Source organism: Bufo gargarizans, chromosome 4 (genome assembly GCF_014858855.1).
Source record: "Bufo gargarizans isolate SCDJY-AF-19 chromosome 4, ASM1485885v1, whole genome shotgun sequence".
Lineage (NCBI taxonomy): Eukaryota > Metazoa > Chordata > Amphibia > Anura > Bufonidae > Bufo > Bufo gargarizans.
Window position 1 is genome coordinate 315,855,819 of NC_058083.1, and position 16,896 is coordinate 315,872,714.

The following is a 16,896-nucleotide window of genomic DNA, read 5'->3' on the forward strand; positions in this document are numbered from 1 at the left end:
GGGACTTACCTGGTCTTTTATGCTGTCTCCAGTGAACATGTATTTCATGTGATAAAGGAAGTCACATATGGGGTCCATGAAATTCAGGTGTATACTGCTTTGATCCACATTCAATAGCATTTCATAGAATGCCACACCAATCTAATGAAAAGGAAAATAACATTGTTATGATAGTTGGAAAACAAAGCAAAATGTAGCATGGCTTAAAGGGAATCTGTCACCATGTTCTGACATGTCAAACCAAATGTATCTTAATGCTTATTTACCCTGATAGTTCCAAGCGATCGATCCTTTATCTTCTCAGGACTAACCTGTCCTATTTTATCGCCATATAATGCTTTCCCGCTGTTAAGCTCATTAGCATAAATAAGTCCTTCCCCTCACACCACCATAGCCTATTTCCTTCCCCCTGCGCACTTGCCCTTTTTATGAAAGGCCAATCAGCTAGCTTAGTGTATATCCCCTCTCCCTCACGCCACTACGTGCGGAAGTAAATAAGGAGTGCGCATTTCGGACGGCACTACGTACATCACGTTGTAGCGTTGCGATACAATCACAACGTAGTTCTGCCTGCAATGAATACTGCGCATGCGCGAGATTTAATCTATAGGGGCGTTTCTTAGGCGGAGCTGAAGTGCTTGACTCTGAGAAAATATGACTCTCCTCTGGTCAAGCATGCAAGATATGACTCTTCTATACTACTCTAATTAGCATAAAAGGCGGGAAAGTATTATAGGCCAATAAAATAGGACATCGATCGCTGGGAGCTATCAGGGTAAACAAGCATTAAGGTACATTTGGGTTTATACGGTATGTCAGAACATGGTAACAGGTTCCCTTTAAAGAGGAGACAGGTTGGAAAGACTCCAAAGCAAAGCTTTACTCAGGGTAGGTCATCAATATCTGATTGTCAGGGGTCCGACAACCTGCACCCCTGCTGATCAGCTGTTTGAAGAGGAGGCGGCACTCCATGCGAGTGCTGCTTCCTCTTCATTACACTATGCGTCAGCTTCCCTATAGCGGTGGGTAGTGTAATTACAAGTACTTGCTCTAATCGAGTGAATTCTAATCACACTCGCTTTTGAGATACCGGCCAGTGTAGAGAACAGGAAGTGGTGCTCGCATGGAGCACTGCAACCTCTTCAAACAGCTGATTGGTTGGGATGCCTGGTGTTAGACCCCCGCTGATCAGATATTGATGACCTATCCCGAGAATAAAAAAACCACTAGCTGAGAGCAGCACCAACGTACCATGTAGACTTTCACAGGAATGAATCTGTGACTCCAGATCCACAGTGGTCATTAGATCAGTATTCCAATCAAAGTTGACAGCAGCATATCCATTAGAAGTTCTTTATGCATAATGGGCCCATAGAAAAATGTATAAAAAACAAAACAAAGAAAGTGCAACGTTTCGACTACATAGTAGCCTTTTTGAAGCATAATGTGGAGTGAACATTAGAAGTTTATAAAGCGTATATAGCACCTCCCCCAATATTCCTATACCAATAAAGCGTGCAGATTCATCACTATAACACCCACTTATTAAAAATCACCAATACAACACTTTCACTAGGTGTCATCACTAGTGACCAACCTCAAGTGGTGCATAAAGTGTTACCTCACCAGTAGTTTTTAATACACAGTTTTTAATTTTTTATCGATAGGTGGAGGACAGACTGCATTGGATTTCCATCGTGCACGGGAATGTTGTGTCAGATGGTGATCTTTGAGCGACAAAGTGGGTAACCTCTGATTCATTTAATAATGGTTTGCTTATGACTATATACCCCAGAGGAAGTCAGTAACTGTCCTGTGATGACCGAGATACCAGATCGCACGGTGGATCGACCTACCAGTGGTGGTATGTTCTACTGTTGCGTCATGAAGCTGGGTTGGTCTCCATTGCAATAGAGACGCTCCCGGTGCTGGGCGTGTTTGGTAAGGTCAGGCGGACGTGAGCTGTCTGGCCACATGACTGGGAGTAAGTCATGTGACGTTGATACGTCACTCACTAAGGATGAATGTGACGCAGGAGGAAGGAACTGTGAACTGACATGCGCAGTCTCTTGGAAGATACGCCGGACCTACGCGCATGATGTGATGGATCCATTTGCCACCGTCCTCCATGAGGTAACACTTTATGCACCACTTGAGGTTGGTCAGTAGTGATGACAATCAACTAGTGAATGCGTTGTATTGGTGATTTTTAATAAGTGGGTGTTATAGTGATGAATCTGCAAGCTTTATTGGTATAGGAATATTGGAGGAGGTGCTATATACACTTTATAAACTTCTAATGTTCACACCACATTATGCTTGAAAAACACTATGTCGAAACGTTGCACTTTCTTTGGCTTTTTTTGTAAATTTTTCTATAGATCCATTATGAATAAAGAACTTCTAATAGATATGCTTCCGTCAACTTTGATTGGAATACTATCCTAAGAATAGGTCATTAATATAAAACCCCTGCACAACCCCTTTAACACTTACTTTGTGTAGGCTGATAAAATGACTGCCATTTGTAGCGTTGTGAGCAATTACCCATGGGAAACATTATTTTGCACGTTGCAGGGGCAACCCACAAACCACGTGCATCTATCACTATACTTAAAACGGCATAAGGCCGACTCATTTTTGGCATCAGTGGGGAATGGGATGCCAGGTATCCAACAAACTGACTTTTTTGATATGCCACAATTCTTTTCTGGCCAAACCATTTCACAAATATTTGAATTTCAAGGAAATGAATCCTTCTGCGATATGGAGCTGAACCATGTACACTAGTCCTTTACCTCTATCATGCACCTAGTCCTTTCTTGTTGAAAGCGCTGCAGAAATGGTCCTACCAAGTGGTAAACATACAGTAATTGGTACTCTGTTTTCACTATTGGTATGAGACCTTCAGAGAGGAACCTACAAAAAAAAAAAAAAAAAAAAGTATATGCATTATTGATACGATTAGATAAATATATTAACATTCCGTAATGAGCATTGTTAGGCTCTGTTTACATCCGCATTGTGTTTTCCATGAAACTATGAAGCAGTTACAGAATTACAATGAAGTCCGTAGGGTTTTGCTGATCCGTTCATAGATTTGAGTCAAAGAATAACAGACTCCTACACAGAGGATAGGTCATCAATATTAATTCCCGGATAGCTGGCAATACACATTAGATTTTGCCAGCTGAACCCGCTGACACATTAATGTGTGTGGGGAGCTCTTGACAGATAATGTCAGGGGAGACAAGGATCGGGCAAAATGAATATATCCACCTCGTCCTTTTGTTCTCCCAGGAGATGAGCTCTGCTCTCTCCATACAGTACACATTCGGCCGAGCCGAGAGGAAGTCAGGAGACATAGCTGTCCGGCTCGCAACTATTAAATGTCAACTGGCAGATTTAGTAATACAACGCTCTTCAAAAGAAAAGCTTGAGCTCATACTTGGGAATGAGAGATAGCTGCCCAATGCTTGAATGATGCCACACAGCATGTGCCAGAGCCAGTGTGTAACTGCAGTTCATCTCTGAGTAAGCCTTGTGACACGCTGTAAAGTCAAAAAGCTGAAATGGGTAATCGACCCAGTCAGTCTCCGATGTCAGACTTGGACTGCTGAGTACACTAATAATTCTGTCGTGGAGAACTATCCAATAAGGCTCCTGAAATACAACAAAATAAGAGAACAGATGAGAAAAAGACAAAAGGTATGTGTCAAAGGCAGTTTATACGGTACATAGAAAAGCCATAAACCTCTAAAAAAAAAAATGAAGTAAAATACTCAATATCGTGATAATACCAAAACAGACCCAATCTGGGTAGAGGTATACTTACACAAGGAACTACTATAAGCCTCAAGGGATCATTACCATACTTGACCCAGATCAATATGAAGCACTAAAATATAGCTTTTATTGGTACATTTAAAAAAAAATCTGTGAGCCAAGAAAAGTGTTTAAAACGTCCTGTTGACTGCGAACAGCATCTGATGAACGTATGCTGCTCGTTTGTGGTGGAGATGTGCACTCTCTCCTACACACAGCAGTAGTCACAATACTGCCCTCTTGGTCAGGTACTACACTGACACACATATGGAGAACTGGAGCTTTACTCACTGGTTCGGTCTAACATACAGGTGAGCTACCTAGAGGATGAGCTATCACCTCAGGATACACTCGTCGATACTAACTGTACTATGAGCTAACTAACTGTCTAATAGGACACACACTGAAAATTGCTCACTAACGTTAGTCTATCTGACGGAACCATGAGTTAACGGCAGGAGAATTGACTCACTAGTGCTAGCTATAATTGCAATCTGGCTAGCTGTCTACTATTTAACCTACAAAAACCTCTCTGTCCAAACTAGACAGCAAAACATTCCACCTGTATGGCATCTGATCTATTAACAAAAAAGCAAGTGGAGATAATATACCAAAATATTAATTTATTATCAAATATAAAAATGGGGAAAAGACAGGATGGTAGACAGTATACAGAGTACCATTTGTTACGCAGATTTGGTTGTCCGTCACTATAACCACCTTTACCTGTAGGCCATCTATGCTCATAATTGCGTGGATATACATGTAAATGCAGTTGTGTATACTGCCCTTTGCTTCTCTGTATACTGTCTACCATCCTGTCTTTTCCCCATTTTTATATTTGATAATAAATTTATATTTTGGCATATTATCTCCACTTGCTTTTTTGTAAACTGTCTACTATAGCTGCAGCAGGTAAACAGATTTTAAAACCTAAGTCTGACCCCGACATGTTTTACCAGCAACCTGGCTTCCTCGGGGGTAACGGGCAGAATTGAAGGCGCTCGCTGCCGATAAGGTATAAAAGACATACTGGTAATGATGGATAGATGGGTAAACCAATGGGGACACCCCAACGTTACCTAGGAGAAGCTGAATCGGGATGTAACCACCAATACCCTTGCCAACTGACCGTGCTCGTATTCTCCCCCACATCGCCGCGTGGCGAATCACAGAGCAGCGGAGGTCGTGCCCGAGTCAGGTGCCTCGCACAAATATGCTGCACACAGACTTAGAAATATCCGGGAGCCAAGTACTCTACTGCGCATGCTCTGCGCGGCATCTGGATGCGCACAGACTTTGAGGTAAGTAAGGGATAGTACACTACCCTATGATGATCCTTGCAGACTTTAATTCACAGGACAAAACAGATAGTATTGTGGTGTCTGTAACAGCCGTTGTATAGGGTATATCACAGTGCATATCAATTATCTCGGGTTAATTCTTCATGGCTATCACTCCACAAAGGGAGTCAAATATAGAATATACTCAAAATAATCAAGGAAAAAATATATAAGAAAATAAAATGACAAAGAGTGATGAAATAAAGTAAAAAGGGGAAAAAAAACAAGTGGCCATATATCAAGTCCTCTACTGCGCATACTCTACATGACGACGGGTTGCGCATGGACTGAGAGGTAAGTATGGCATTGTACACTACCCAATGATGATCTTTATAGACTTGGATTTATAGGACAAGACCGATAGTATGATACTGTTCATAAAAGCCACTGTATAGGGTATATTGCAATACATATCAGTTTTCTGGGGTAATTCTTCATGGGTGTCATTCTAAATTTTAGCCAGGTTGTTTTCTTTGGTTCCGATTAGTAGAGGCTATGGACTAGCATGTCCTTAAGATCCCCCCCCCCTCCGATGTGTGATACTGGGTCGTGCAGTGATCTCAGGTCGGAATCTGGCTGGAATACATGCCATTATTTGTTTAGGATCTGGTATATTTGATGATTCTGGGCATCATATGTGCCAATGCATCTGATGATTTTGGAGGTGGGAACCTTAGGGACAGTGTACAATAAGTCAGATCGTGTGGTGTTTTTGGCACGTGCAAAAGCCCTATGTAGGACATTTTTAGGGTAACCCCTTGATCTAAATCTGTGATAAAGATTATCACACTCTCGAATAAAGCTAGAGTCCTCAGTACAGTTTCTCCCAGCTCTAATGTATTGGAATGCCTTTTTTTTAGGGATTGGAGGTGGTAGCTCTGCCAATGCAGCAGATTTATAGCAGTCAGTTTGAAAAAAGCCTCTGTGAGGATATGGCCACCAGAGTCCACAGACAGCCGTAGGTCCAAAAATGTGAACGTCTGGCTTTTTCAGAGGTAAACTTCATCCCTATGTTATTGTGATTTAGTGATCTAACACAATCCTGAAATAAATCTGTGGTGCCGTCCCAAAGTAGGAGTACATCGTCGATGTACCTGCCCCAAAATAAAATGTGTCTAGTGAAGGTGTGAAATTCATCTGTGAAAACAATAGAGTTCTCCCACCACCCTAAAAACTAATTTGCATAATTTGGTGTACATTTACTTCCCATTGCAGTGCCAATTAACTGTAAATAAAAATGATCAAACAGAAAATAATTGTGGGTGAGCAAATAAACGGTAGCAAAGACAGAATACATTTATTATGTGCATGGAATTGTATCCCCTTAGTGAAAGGGAATGAAGAAGTGGCTTGAATGCCCAGATCACTTCTGATGCTTGTGTACAAAGCTATCAAGGCTAACTAGTTTTGTGTTATCTGGAGTCTGGTGACCGCATCCTTAGTGTCCTTAATATAGGATGGCAGGCTAGCGACAAATTGTGAGATTAATTCATCCACATATTGGCTGACGTTTTCTGTGAGACTTCCATTATCGGAGACTATTGGTCTTTCCGGAATCGGTAGTCTTTGTTTGTGTACCTTGGGGATCGCATATAGAGTAGTGATCGTCGGATGTGAGTTATAGAGAAACTTGTATTCGTCTTTAAAGAGAAGATGGTCATTTCTGGCTTTAGGGAAGTATTATTTTTAGTTCCTTGAGGAATTGTTCTGTGGGATTACTCTTCAGTTTTTTTGTATGTATCGGTCTTACACAGTAATTCTTCCACCATCTCTTGGTACAGTGACTTATCCATAAGAACAATGTTACCACCCTTATCAGAGGGTTTTATAACTAGCTCCCGGTTATTAGCTAGTTCCTGTAGAGCCTGTCTCTCTTCCAGATCCAAATTGTAAGTGCTGAGTGAGGTGCACTTTTTAATCTGCTTGAGCTTCTTAGTCACCAATTGAACAAACGTATCGATGTTCCCAAATTGGGAAAAAGGTGTAGTGAATTTGGATCTTGGTTTTAAGGAAGAGAGGGGAGGCTCTATCGTGTCAATGGCTGTGACATCAGAGGTGTCAAGTGATTTCAGGATAGCCAGAGTAGCTTTTTCTTGTTTTTGTAGATGGTGAAAGTCTCTTTCTTGTTGTTTGTAAGTTTTATGTAATGCAAGTTTGCGAGCAAAGAGGTTAATGTCTTTAACCCACGTGAAACACTCAAAGCTTTGTGTGGGGGTAAAGGACAGCCCTTTGCTTAATAATTTAGTGTGCCTGTCTTCTAACTTTGATTAATGATCTGGAGAGTATCTCCTAAGTTTTGGCATTGTACGCCCATTCGTCCCTGTCCCTCAGTTGCACGCCCTGGGCTAAAAAAGAATTCACTGAGGGTGTGGTGGTCACTGATGCAGTGGGACCAAGATTTTTTGAAGACTGTAAATAGGAGGATGAAGAACCAGACAAAGATGTGTATTGTGCCATATTTAGTTGTTGCGGTGTATGTGGCATTGGCCCACTCGGTTTTGGGGCAGTAGGAATAAACATGGTGGTGTCCCATGTCTGAGCCCCAACTGATGGTGTTGTTGAGGGTTGTGGGGCGGGCGCTTTTCTTTGTGTCTATGGTACACAACCTTTGTTTTTACATTTTGTGCCCGTTTGTCTATTAGATTGATTTCTGGACACTTGATCTTCAGAACCAGACCAGTCTGATTCTGAGATATCAGTCTGTGACGCCCTGGGATAACTTCCACCTCCTCTTTTCAGGTGGCCCAGTATTGATTTCCTTGTCAAAGTCCCTTCGGTTTCCAATGTATTTTCTGTCTTTAATTTCTGATTAAAATAACTCAATATTCTTTTGTAGACGTGATTCCCATTGGGCAAAATTTGACTGCTGTCTGAAACTCTGAATTTGTGCAATTTCTTTCTCTAACTGAATGGTAATTCTGGTCAGGGCTCCTCTTTCATAATCTAAAAGATATTGTAACATGCATAGAGAGTTCTCTGTCAGTAACTGCTGCCAACCTTTAATAAACGCAGCATTCTCCTGATGTGAATTGGGGACAATATTGATCCTCATCGCCCTATAAACTATTCCTTGTTGTATGTAGGTCTAGTGTTTTAGTGCTTCATATTGCTCTGGGTCAAGTATGGTAATGAGGCCTTGAGGCTTATAGTAGTTCCTTGTAAAATACTCAATGCTTCCAGCTTCAGTAACCAAAATAATTGAATCATACATTCAATATTTTTTGTTGCTGGTGAAAGAAGTAGTAGTAAAGATGCTAGCGTGAAATACTATAGCTTTCTTTTAATGGTTACTAACTTTTCACACAACTTTGAATAAATCAACAGTACAAGCGACCAAAACTTTGCATTACATCTTATCAACAGGAGAACTAGAAATTTCTATTTTATCAGCTGTATTTCTGTTGAAACAGTCCTCGAAACAGCAGCCCACTGAAGGATCAGATTACACATGTCAATACAAGTCTAAGGAGAGGGGAGGCGGAGTGATCAGAAACTTAGGAAAGACACAGCTGCAGGCTTCCTCACTGCGCCTGCGCCGAAGGCAGGAAGCCGGCAGCAGGAGCACGTCCTTCACTCACTGCGCCTATGACGAATACTAAACGGGACGGCGCAGGATTTACGTGACGATGAGGAGAACTCGACAGTCAATCAACGGGGCCTGGGGAGTGCCAAAGGGTGAGTAGACCGAGCCTCTAGGTGCTGAAGCAACGCCCTAGTACAGTGATGGCTAACCTTGGCACTCCAGCTGTGGTAAAACTACAACTCCCAAGATGCCCCCCTTGCTTGGCTGCTCTCAGAACTCTGTAGAAATAAATGGAGCATGCTGGGAGTTGTAGTTTCACAACAGCTGGAGTGCTGGAGGTTAGCCATCACTGTACTAGGGCGTTGCTTCAGCACCTAGAGGCTCATTAGCATATTTCAAAAGTCTTTATTTTAAGAGAACGGCGGCAGGCAGGGAGTTATAAAACACACTGGTATGTACTGCTGACATTAGCACATCGCTAATGTCAGTCAGCTACATAACGTTATTTCTGATGACCGAAACCGTTTCATATTTTTATATTTTGGAGTTTGTGCCTCTTATAAAAGGTCATACAAGACCTCTGTGGGACATTTAAAGAGGACCTTTCACCACTCCTGACCTGCTTATTTTAATAGCTACACACATTCCCTACGTACTAACAATGCTGGAACGTCTATTCTTATGTCTCTATGTTATGCCATTCCTTTATTATCTCTACTAGAAGTTATGGATGAATTGCTATTAGCCTTCAGTAAGGGTACAGAGGGGAGGTAACAATTTGGGGGGGGGGGGGGGTGTACCTGCACAGACTCACTCTATCCAATCAGTGCTGCCATTTTCAGACTGTGCAGGTACACACTCCCATCTTGTTTATCACCCATCTGTACCCTTACTGAAGGCTAATAGCCATTCATCCATAACTTCTAGTAAAAATAATAAAGGAATAGAATAACAGAGACATAGGACTAGATGTTCCAGAATTGTTATTACATTGGGAATGCATGAAGCTATTAAAACAGGAATGTCAGGAGTGGTGAAAGGTCCTCTTCAACATTACTTTTTTTTTCTTCTTATTGACATATTAGCCCTAGTCACAGGGGGGGGACAGCACACCGAGGTTGTAACAAGACTCACTGCAGAGCTGGTCTAGGTCTGATAAGACTCAGCATCTCATGCAGATTCCCGGCTCCCAGTGATCACATGTTCGCTATGACAGGAGCAGGAAGCCGCATTGCCCAAAGTTTACTGCTATAGGCCTGAATTTATACAATGCATATTAGAAAGTAAGAGCATGAAAACGTGCATAGTTACTAATCAACATTCAATTTTGCGGAACGAATGCGGACCCATTTATTTCAATGGGGCTGAAAAAGATGTGGACAGCACACCGTATGCTGTCCACACCCGCACTTCCGTTCCGTGGCCCCGCAAAAAAGATAGAGCATGTCCTATACTTTTCCACAGCCAGGGACAAGAATAGGCATTTCTATCGTAGTAACGGCCAAAACACTTGCGGACATGTGAATGCACCCTAAATGTTGTAGGGTTGCATGTAATATAAATTTTTTGTATAGCCACTGAATTATTCAATAAAATATAATTGTATAGCGCCACCTGCTATTTGTTCTTTTTCTCATTTCTCAGCACCATCCTTCATACGCCTCCCGAGTTGTGATAGGGAGAGAGTTGCAGCAGAAAGGACATTCCCCCCCCCCCCCACACCCCCCTTCCGTATCCGAGCTGCAGCAGAAAGCTTGACATAAATCTAGCAGAGCAATTGGAGCAGTGCATGTGGACATTTCTGGATCCATGTGAGATACAGGGCTGGTTCTAGCTTTGTTAGAAAGAGACTGTCATGTACTATATTTTTATTTTTTACATCAATCATGGTATAACCCCTTTAAATTAGCAAAAAATAAATAGATATACAGTACAGACCAAAAGTTTGGACACCTTCTCATTTAAAGAGTTTTCTTTATTTTCATGACTATGAAAATTGTAGATTCACACTGAAGGCATCAAAACTATGAATTAACACATGTGGAATTATATACATAACAAAAAAGTGTGAAACAACTGAAAATATGTAATATTCTAGGTTCTTCAAAGTAGCCACCTTTTGCTTTGATTACTGCTTTGCACACTCTTGGCATTCTCTTGATGAGCTTCAAGAGGTAGTCACCTGAAATGGTTTTCACTTCACAGGTGTGCCCTGTCAGGTTTAATAAGTGGGATTTCTTGCCTTATAAATGGGGTTGGGACCATCAGTTGCGTTGTGGAGAAGTCAGGTGGATACACAGCTGATAGTCCTACTGAATAGACTGTTAGAATTTGTATTATGGCAAGAAAAAAGCAGCCAAGTAAAGAAAAAACGAGTGACCATAATTACTTTAGGAAATGAAGGGTCAGTCAGTCCGAAAAATTGGGAAAACTTTGAAAGTGTACCCAAGTGCAGTCACAAAAACCATCAAGCGCTACAAAGAAACTGGCTCACATGCGGACCGCCCCAGGAAAGAAAGACCAAGAGTCACCTCTGCTGCGGAGGATAAGTTCATCCAAGTCACCAGCCTCAGAAATCGCAGGTTAACAGAAGCTCAGATTAGAGACCAGGTCAATGCCACACGGAGTTCTAGCAGCAGACACATCTCTAGAACAACTAAGAGGAGACTGTGTGAATCAGGTCTTCATGGTAGAATATCTGCTAGGAAACCACTGCTAAGGACAGGCAACAAGCAGAAGAGACTTGTTTGGGCTAAAGAACACAAGGAATGGACATTAGACCAGTGGAAATCTGTGCTTTGGTCTGATGAGTCCAAATTTGAGATCTTTGGTTCCAACCACCGTGTCTTTGTGCGACGCAGAAAAGGTGAACGGATGGACTCTACATGCCTGGTTCCCACCGTGAAGCATGGAGGAGGAGGTGTGATGGTGCTTTGCTGGAGACACTGTTGGGGATTTATTCAAAATTGAACGCATACTGAACCAGCATGGTTACCACAGCAACTGGCAGCGGCATGCTATTCCATTGGGTTTGCGTTTAATTGGACCATCATTTATTTTTCAACAGGACAATGACCCCAAACACACCTCCAGGCTGTGTAAGGGCTATTTGACCATGAAGGAGAGTGATCGCGTGCTGCGCCAGATGACCTTACCTCCACAGTCACTGGACCTGAACCCAATCAAGATGGTTTGGGGTGAGCTGGACCGCAGAGTGAAGGCAAAAGGGCCAACAAGTGCTAAGCATCTCTGGGAAATCCTTCAAGACTGTTGGAAGACCATTTCAGGTGACTACCTCTTGAAGCTCATCAAGAGAATGCCAAGAGCAGTAATCAAAGCAAAAGGTGGCTACTTTGAAGAACCTAGAATATGACATATATTCATTTGTTTCACACTTTTTTGTTATGTATATAATTCCACATGTGTTAATTCATAGTTTTGATGCCTTCAGTGTGAATCTACAATTTTCATAGTCATGAAAATAAAGAAAACTCTTTGAATGAGAAGGTGTGTCCAAACTTTTGGTCTGTACTGTATATATTGGTGATTTGCTCTGGTAGTTAGGATAAGCGGGCGCAGTACAGAGGCAAAATACAAGTTCCTAATTCAAACTTCAGTGTTTATTCACACATGATGCCAAAAACAAAACGTCAGTTTTGCAGTGTTGGCGTTACCTCACACCCAATGGCAAATTAATATAACAAAAAAGTCACCTTGGTGGCAGCTCTGCCTCAGAAAGTTCAAATACAGGCTTTAGACTGCCTGTTCCCCGACACATAGGTCTCCGCTCTCAAGCCCAGCACAGGCCTCAGATCCCAGCACACCGACCTCCTGAGCTCTACTGTCAGACGGAGGTAATCCTCTCCACCTGGCAGTGCTGGCTGGTTTTATGCCTGGCAAAACCCAGCCGTGAACGTGGGGAGTAGTCACCCACCCAGCACTTTGACTACTCCCAGTAAGAGCCGTCCCGAATCAGCTATTACAGCCATGCTAAGGTACCAAGTTGTCAAACAGCAACTGCTGCTGACACATAAAAACCAGCTCTTACTCCGAGGCCAGGAACCTCGGTGACATGTACCTATCATCCACGATGATTCCTTGCACCTTCTTACAATACACACACACCTTCAAGATCATGCTTAATTTAAAAGATATTCTGTAAAAGGTTTAAAAACAGATTGCTCTTCTCTTCTACATATTAAGCAGGAGGAGATGCTGGCATGCAATCTGATCAGAAGGCCAATGCAATTACCATGCACAGTAAATAACTAGCTATTCCCAGAAAACACTGTAGAAGCAGAAAACATCTGAGATATAATTGCTTCATTTAAACAAATGGCCACATAAATAAACATAGATGTGAGAAACTGAAATATCAAAGCAATCTAGAGAAGGGAAACATGTTTTACTCACTGGTAAAGCTGTAATAATGAGTCCAATCGCATTCATCCAAGCTGTGATATTTTCTCTTGGTACAAGTGGCTGACTGTAAAGAGGGAATAATACATAACATGATCCATGGAGCATAAAATAATTAATAACCTGTAAGATTTACCAAATTGTGGACTTTTAGGGAGGCATTATCCTATGACTGGACAAGAATAGGGCAGTGTAGACAGGACTTAAAGGGAACCTGTCACCGGGATTTTGTGTATAAAGCTGAGGACATGGGTTGCTAGATGGCCGCTAGCACATCCACAATACCCAGTCCCCATAGCTCTGTGTGCTTTTATTGTGTAAATAAACCGGTTTGATACATATGCAAATTAACCTGAGATGAGTCCTGTCTCTGACTCATCTCACATACACGGACTCATCTCAGGTTAATTTGCATATGTATCAAACCGGTTTATTTACACAATAAAAGCACACAGAGCTATGGGGACTGGGTATTGTGGATGTTCTAGCGGCCATCTAGCAACCCGTGTCCTCAGCTCTGTACACAAAATCCCGATGACAGGTTCCCTTTAAATATCCCTCAGGAAAGATACTGACAATCCTGGAACCACCTCTCCACAATAGGCGAGAGGCTCAAGGGGATAACACCTTAAAAGCCCAGACACAGGAAGCGTCATAGGAAGTGTTAACCTGCGGCATTGTGTGGTGACTGCCAAACTGGTACACCCCTCATTACCTTCCTTCAGACATAAGTTCTCTGGTGGAAAAATGTGTTTCCATACCCCTGACTACCCCACATAGCTGACCTGATGAAGAGACTAGCTCATATACTTCTGGCTAATCCATATTCCAATACCTTTCCTGCCTCTATAAATCGCCAAATACCACAGGGGTTCTTCTGGAGCAGAGTTCCCATTTTTCTCAGGACTATACCTATGCATGTAGCTCATTGTAGTTCCTTCTCAAAGACTCCACTACCATCCTGCGAAAAACAGGGGCTCTTTCCCCTCTCCCAACATGGTGGATGCAGCAAATACACCTCTGCAGGCAGCACACCCCCACCAATCAGAAATAGTCATCCCTGATCCAGGAGATCGTAATCTCTGCAGATCTCCCAAGTCAAAGAGAACATGTTGATCAAGCAGTCTGATCTGTCAATCAGTATGTTATAGAGCAAGAGGAGTTGCGCAGACTGACCTAGTTATGTGGGGGGGGAAAAACAACAATATCACTTGTACTTTATTCATTTAAACCCCTGGTCATTCTGAGCTTAGACGTCCAGTAGGCGGGCTACTCAGTGACTGACAGTTGCCTCTGTATACATGTTCATTAGTGAGGTCCATAGGCTGTGGACATATCGAGCATATATGGTGAACGTACACCACAATGTAATGGTAACAAACCCTAATACATGTGATGTTACTTTTTCAAAGATAACCCTGTGTTCCTAAAAGAATGTCACGCAAAGAGATTAATGCAAAAGAAGAGTAATTCATGTTTAGAAATACCTCTTCAACACCACATTAAGAAGAGCGTTGCCAACATCCTTCCCTGGAACAGCCAAAGCCATCAGCTCGACACAAGTCACATGAAGTGCATGGGCAGCTGGGTTGGGGAACTCATTGAATCTCCAGTCACAGTTTGGAAACTGGTCCAGGAGATTTCCCAGCCATCGGTGAAAGAGGGCAATTAAGGAAAAGTAATGTGTACAGCAAAAAAAAAAAGCATTTCCTAAAGAATAAAATTCCAGTTTGGTTCAGTTGGAATATATATACCCTGTAACAGTACTTTTCCAGCATTTAAACAGTAAATCCACCAACAACGAAAGAATCTTTTCCATGTTAATAGAACACAAGTTAGGCATTAAGGAGGTTGTGTCACTTCAGTAAGTGGCATTTTGTTATGTAGGGAAAGTTAATACAAGGCACTTACTAATGTATTGTGATTTTCCATATTGTCTCCTTTGCTGGCTGGATTAATTTTTCCATGAAATTATACACTGCTTGATTCCATGGTTATGACCACCCCTGCAAAGCATCAGTGGTACTTGTGCTTGCACACAGTAGGAAAAAATGTTGGCCTCTCTGGTCACCGGGACAGTGGGAGCTTATTGGCTGGTGCTTTATTTTTTTTTATAGTTCGCAAGCATGGCCACCCACTGCTTGATTGCCGATGAAAATGAATGAAAGTAAAGGAAACAATATGTACAATAACAACACATTAGTAAGTGCCTTGTATTAACTTTCTCTACATAATAAATGGATTTTTGTACTTACCGTAAAATCCCTTTCTCGTTCAATTCATTGGGGGGCACAGCACCATGGGTATACGCCCAGCTACCACTAGGAGGCAACACTAGATATGAAAAAGGTTGGCTCCGCCCAGGTGGGCTATACCCTCTCCACAGACGCTAGGCTTATCAGTTTTAGTCTAGCATCTGTAGGAGGCAGACACGACTTGCTCTTCTCCTGCAAGTCTTGCAGGCTACTTTTTTCTTTCTTTTTTTCTCTTGTACCAATTAGCACTAGGAGAGAGAAACAAAAGCAAAGAACCAACATGATCAGAGAAGGAAAGAACAGTAGCCCGGTGACAAAGATAAATGAAAACAAAGGGTGGGATCTGTGTCCCCCAATGAATTGAACGAGAAAGGGATTTTACTGTAAGTACAGAAAAAACTATTTTCTGGTTAATGTCATTGGGGGATACAGCACCATGGGACGTCCCAAAGCAGTCCCCGAGGGTGGGAAGATAAATCTAAAAAAATAAAGAAGCTAGAGGATAGATAGCAGGGCAAGATGTCCTGTGCAAGAACTGAGAGTTGAACATGTGCGCACTAGAGAGCCAGAAGAAGGATCTGGAAGAACCAGGGCTCCCCATGAAGAAACAGGAGAGCAGCACAACCGGAAAGCATCTGTTGGCAATGACCTAGTGCTCTGCATATAGAAGGATGCTCCAGGAGGAGGATCTATAAGAGGACAGACGAAACAAGAAAAATTTGGATGGTCCCAGGTGACCATGAGGGAACCTGGCAGGAGAGAAAAATGTCTGGGAAAAGGACAAGAGCAGTCCTGAACCAAGGAAAAACCTGTGGACCACCCCTCTGCAAAAAGAACGCGATTCCAAAAGGCCTGGAAGCAAAGGAACCCGATCAAGTAAGAGGACCCGGCAAGGAAAAAACTCTAAATTGTCTCAGACCCAAAACATGGCCTGTCTGTGGCAAACACCATGTGAAGGCCAGGGTAGAGAGGAAACAAAGAGGCACTGGAGGCTGAACGATTGAGGGAAAGAATAGCAAAGACTCACCATGGGAAGGGTGCAAGACTCCTTCCACTGCAGGCAGGTGAGAAAAGAGAAACACCCGATGAGAAGGTGGAAACCCCATCCTGCCAGATAAAGCAGCCAACCCCTGGGTGAGAAGGGGGTCCTTGGTAATGGCCAAAAGAAGGAAACATAAAGACATGCTTCCCATACAAAGGAGACGAGAATCGAGTCTCAGAAAAACTGGAACAAAATATCACTGTGAAATGTAAGACCAGAGAAATCCCTGGCCACATGAAGTCTCAGGAAAAAAGGAACCAGTCACAGGCCCTGGTAATACAAGTGGAGACACACTCGTCTGAGAGATATTGGAGTAGAAGAGAGAGGACTCCAAACAGCCTAAGGAGAAACAGCTCTCAAATCGAGGGAAAGCTCCATCCCAGAAGTGCCAATATAAATGAAAATTGCAAACCGGAGCAATAAACTCCCAGGTACCAGGACCTGAACCTGGGGAGAAAGGAAGAGAGGTTAGAATATCAAGAGGGAAAC

General features: G+C 42.5%; 1 protein-coding gene across 1 annotated transcript in view; it reads right to left on the reverse strand.

Moving 5' to 3' along the window:
• MED23 (mediator complex subunit 23) overlaps positions 1-16,896 on the reverse strand; it is a 100,844-nt gene that overhangs the window by 5,921 nt on the left and 78,027 nt on the right. Inside the window, 6 exon segments of the mRNA XM_044288675.1 lie at positions 10-141; positions 2,799-2,919; positions 3,449-3,663; positions 13,105-13,177; positions 14,598-14,737; positions 14,739-14,764. Coding sequence (XP_044144610.1) covers positions 10-141; positions 2,799-2,919; positions 3,449-3,663; positions 13,105-13,177; positions 14,598-14,737; positions 14,739-14,764 — 707 coding nt within the window.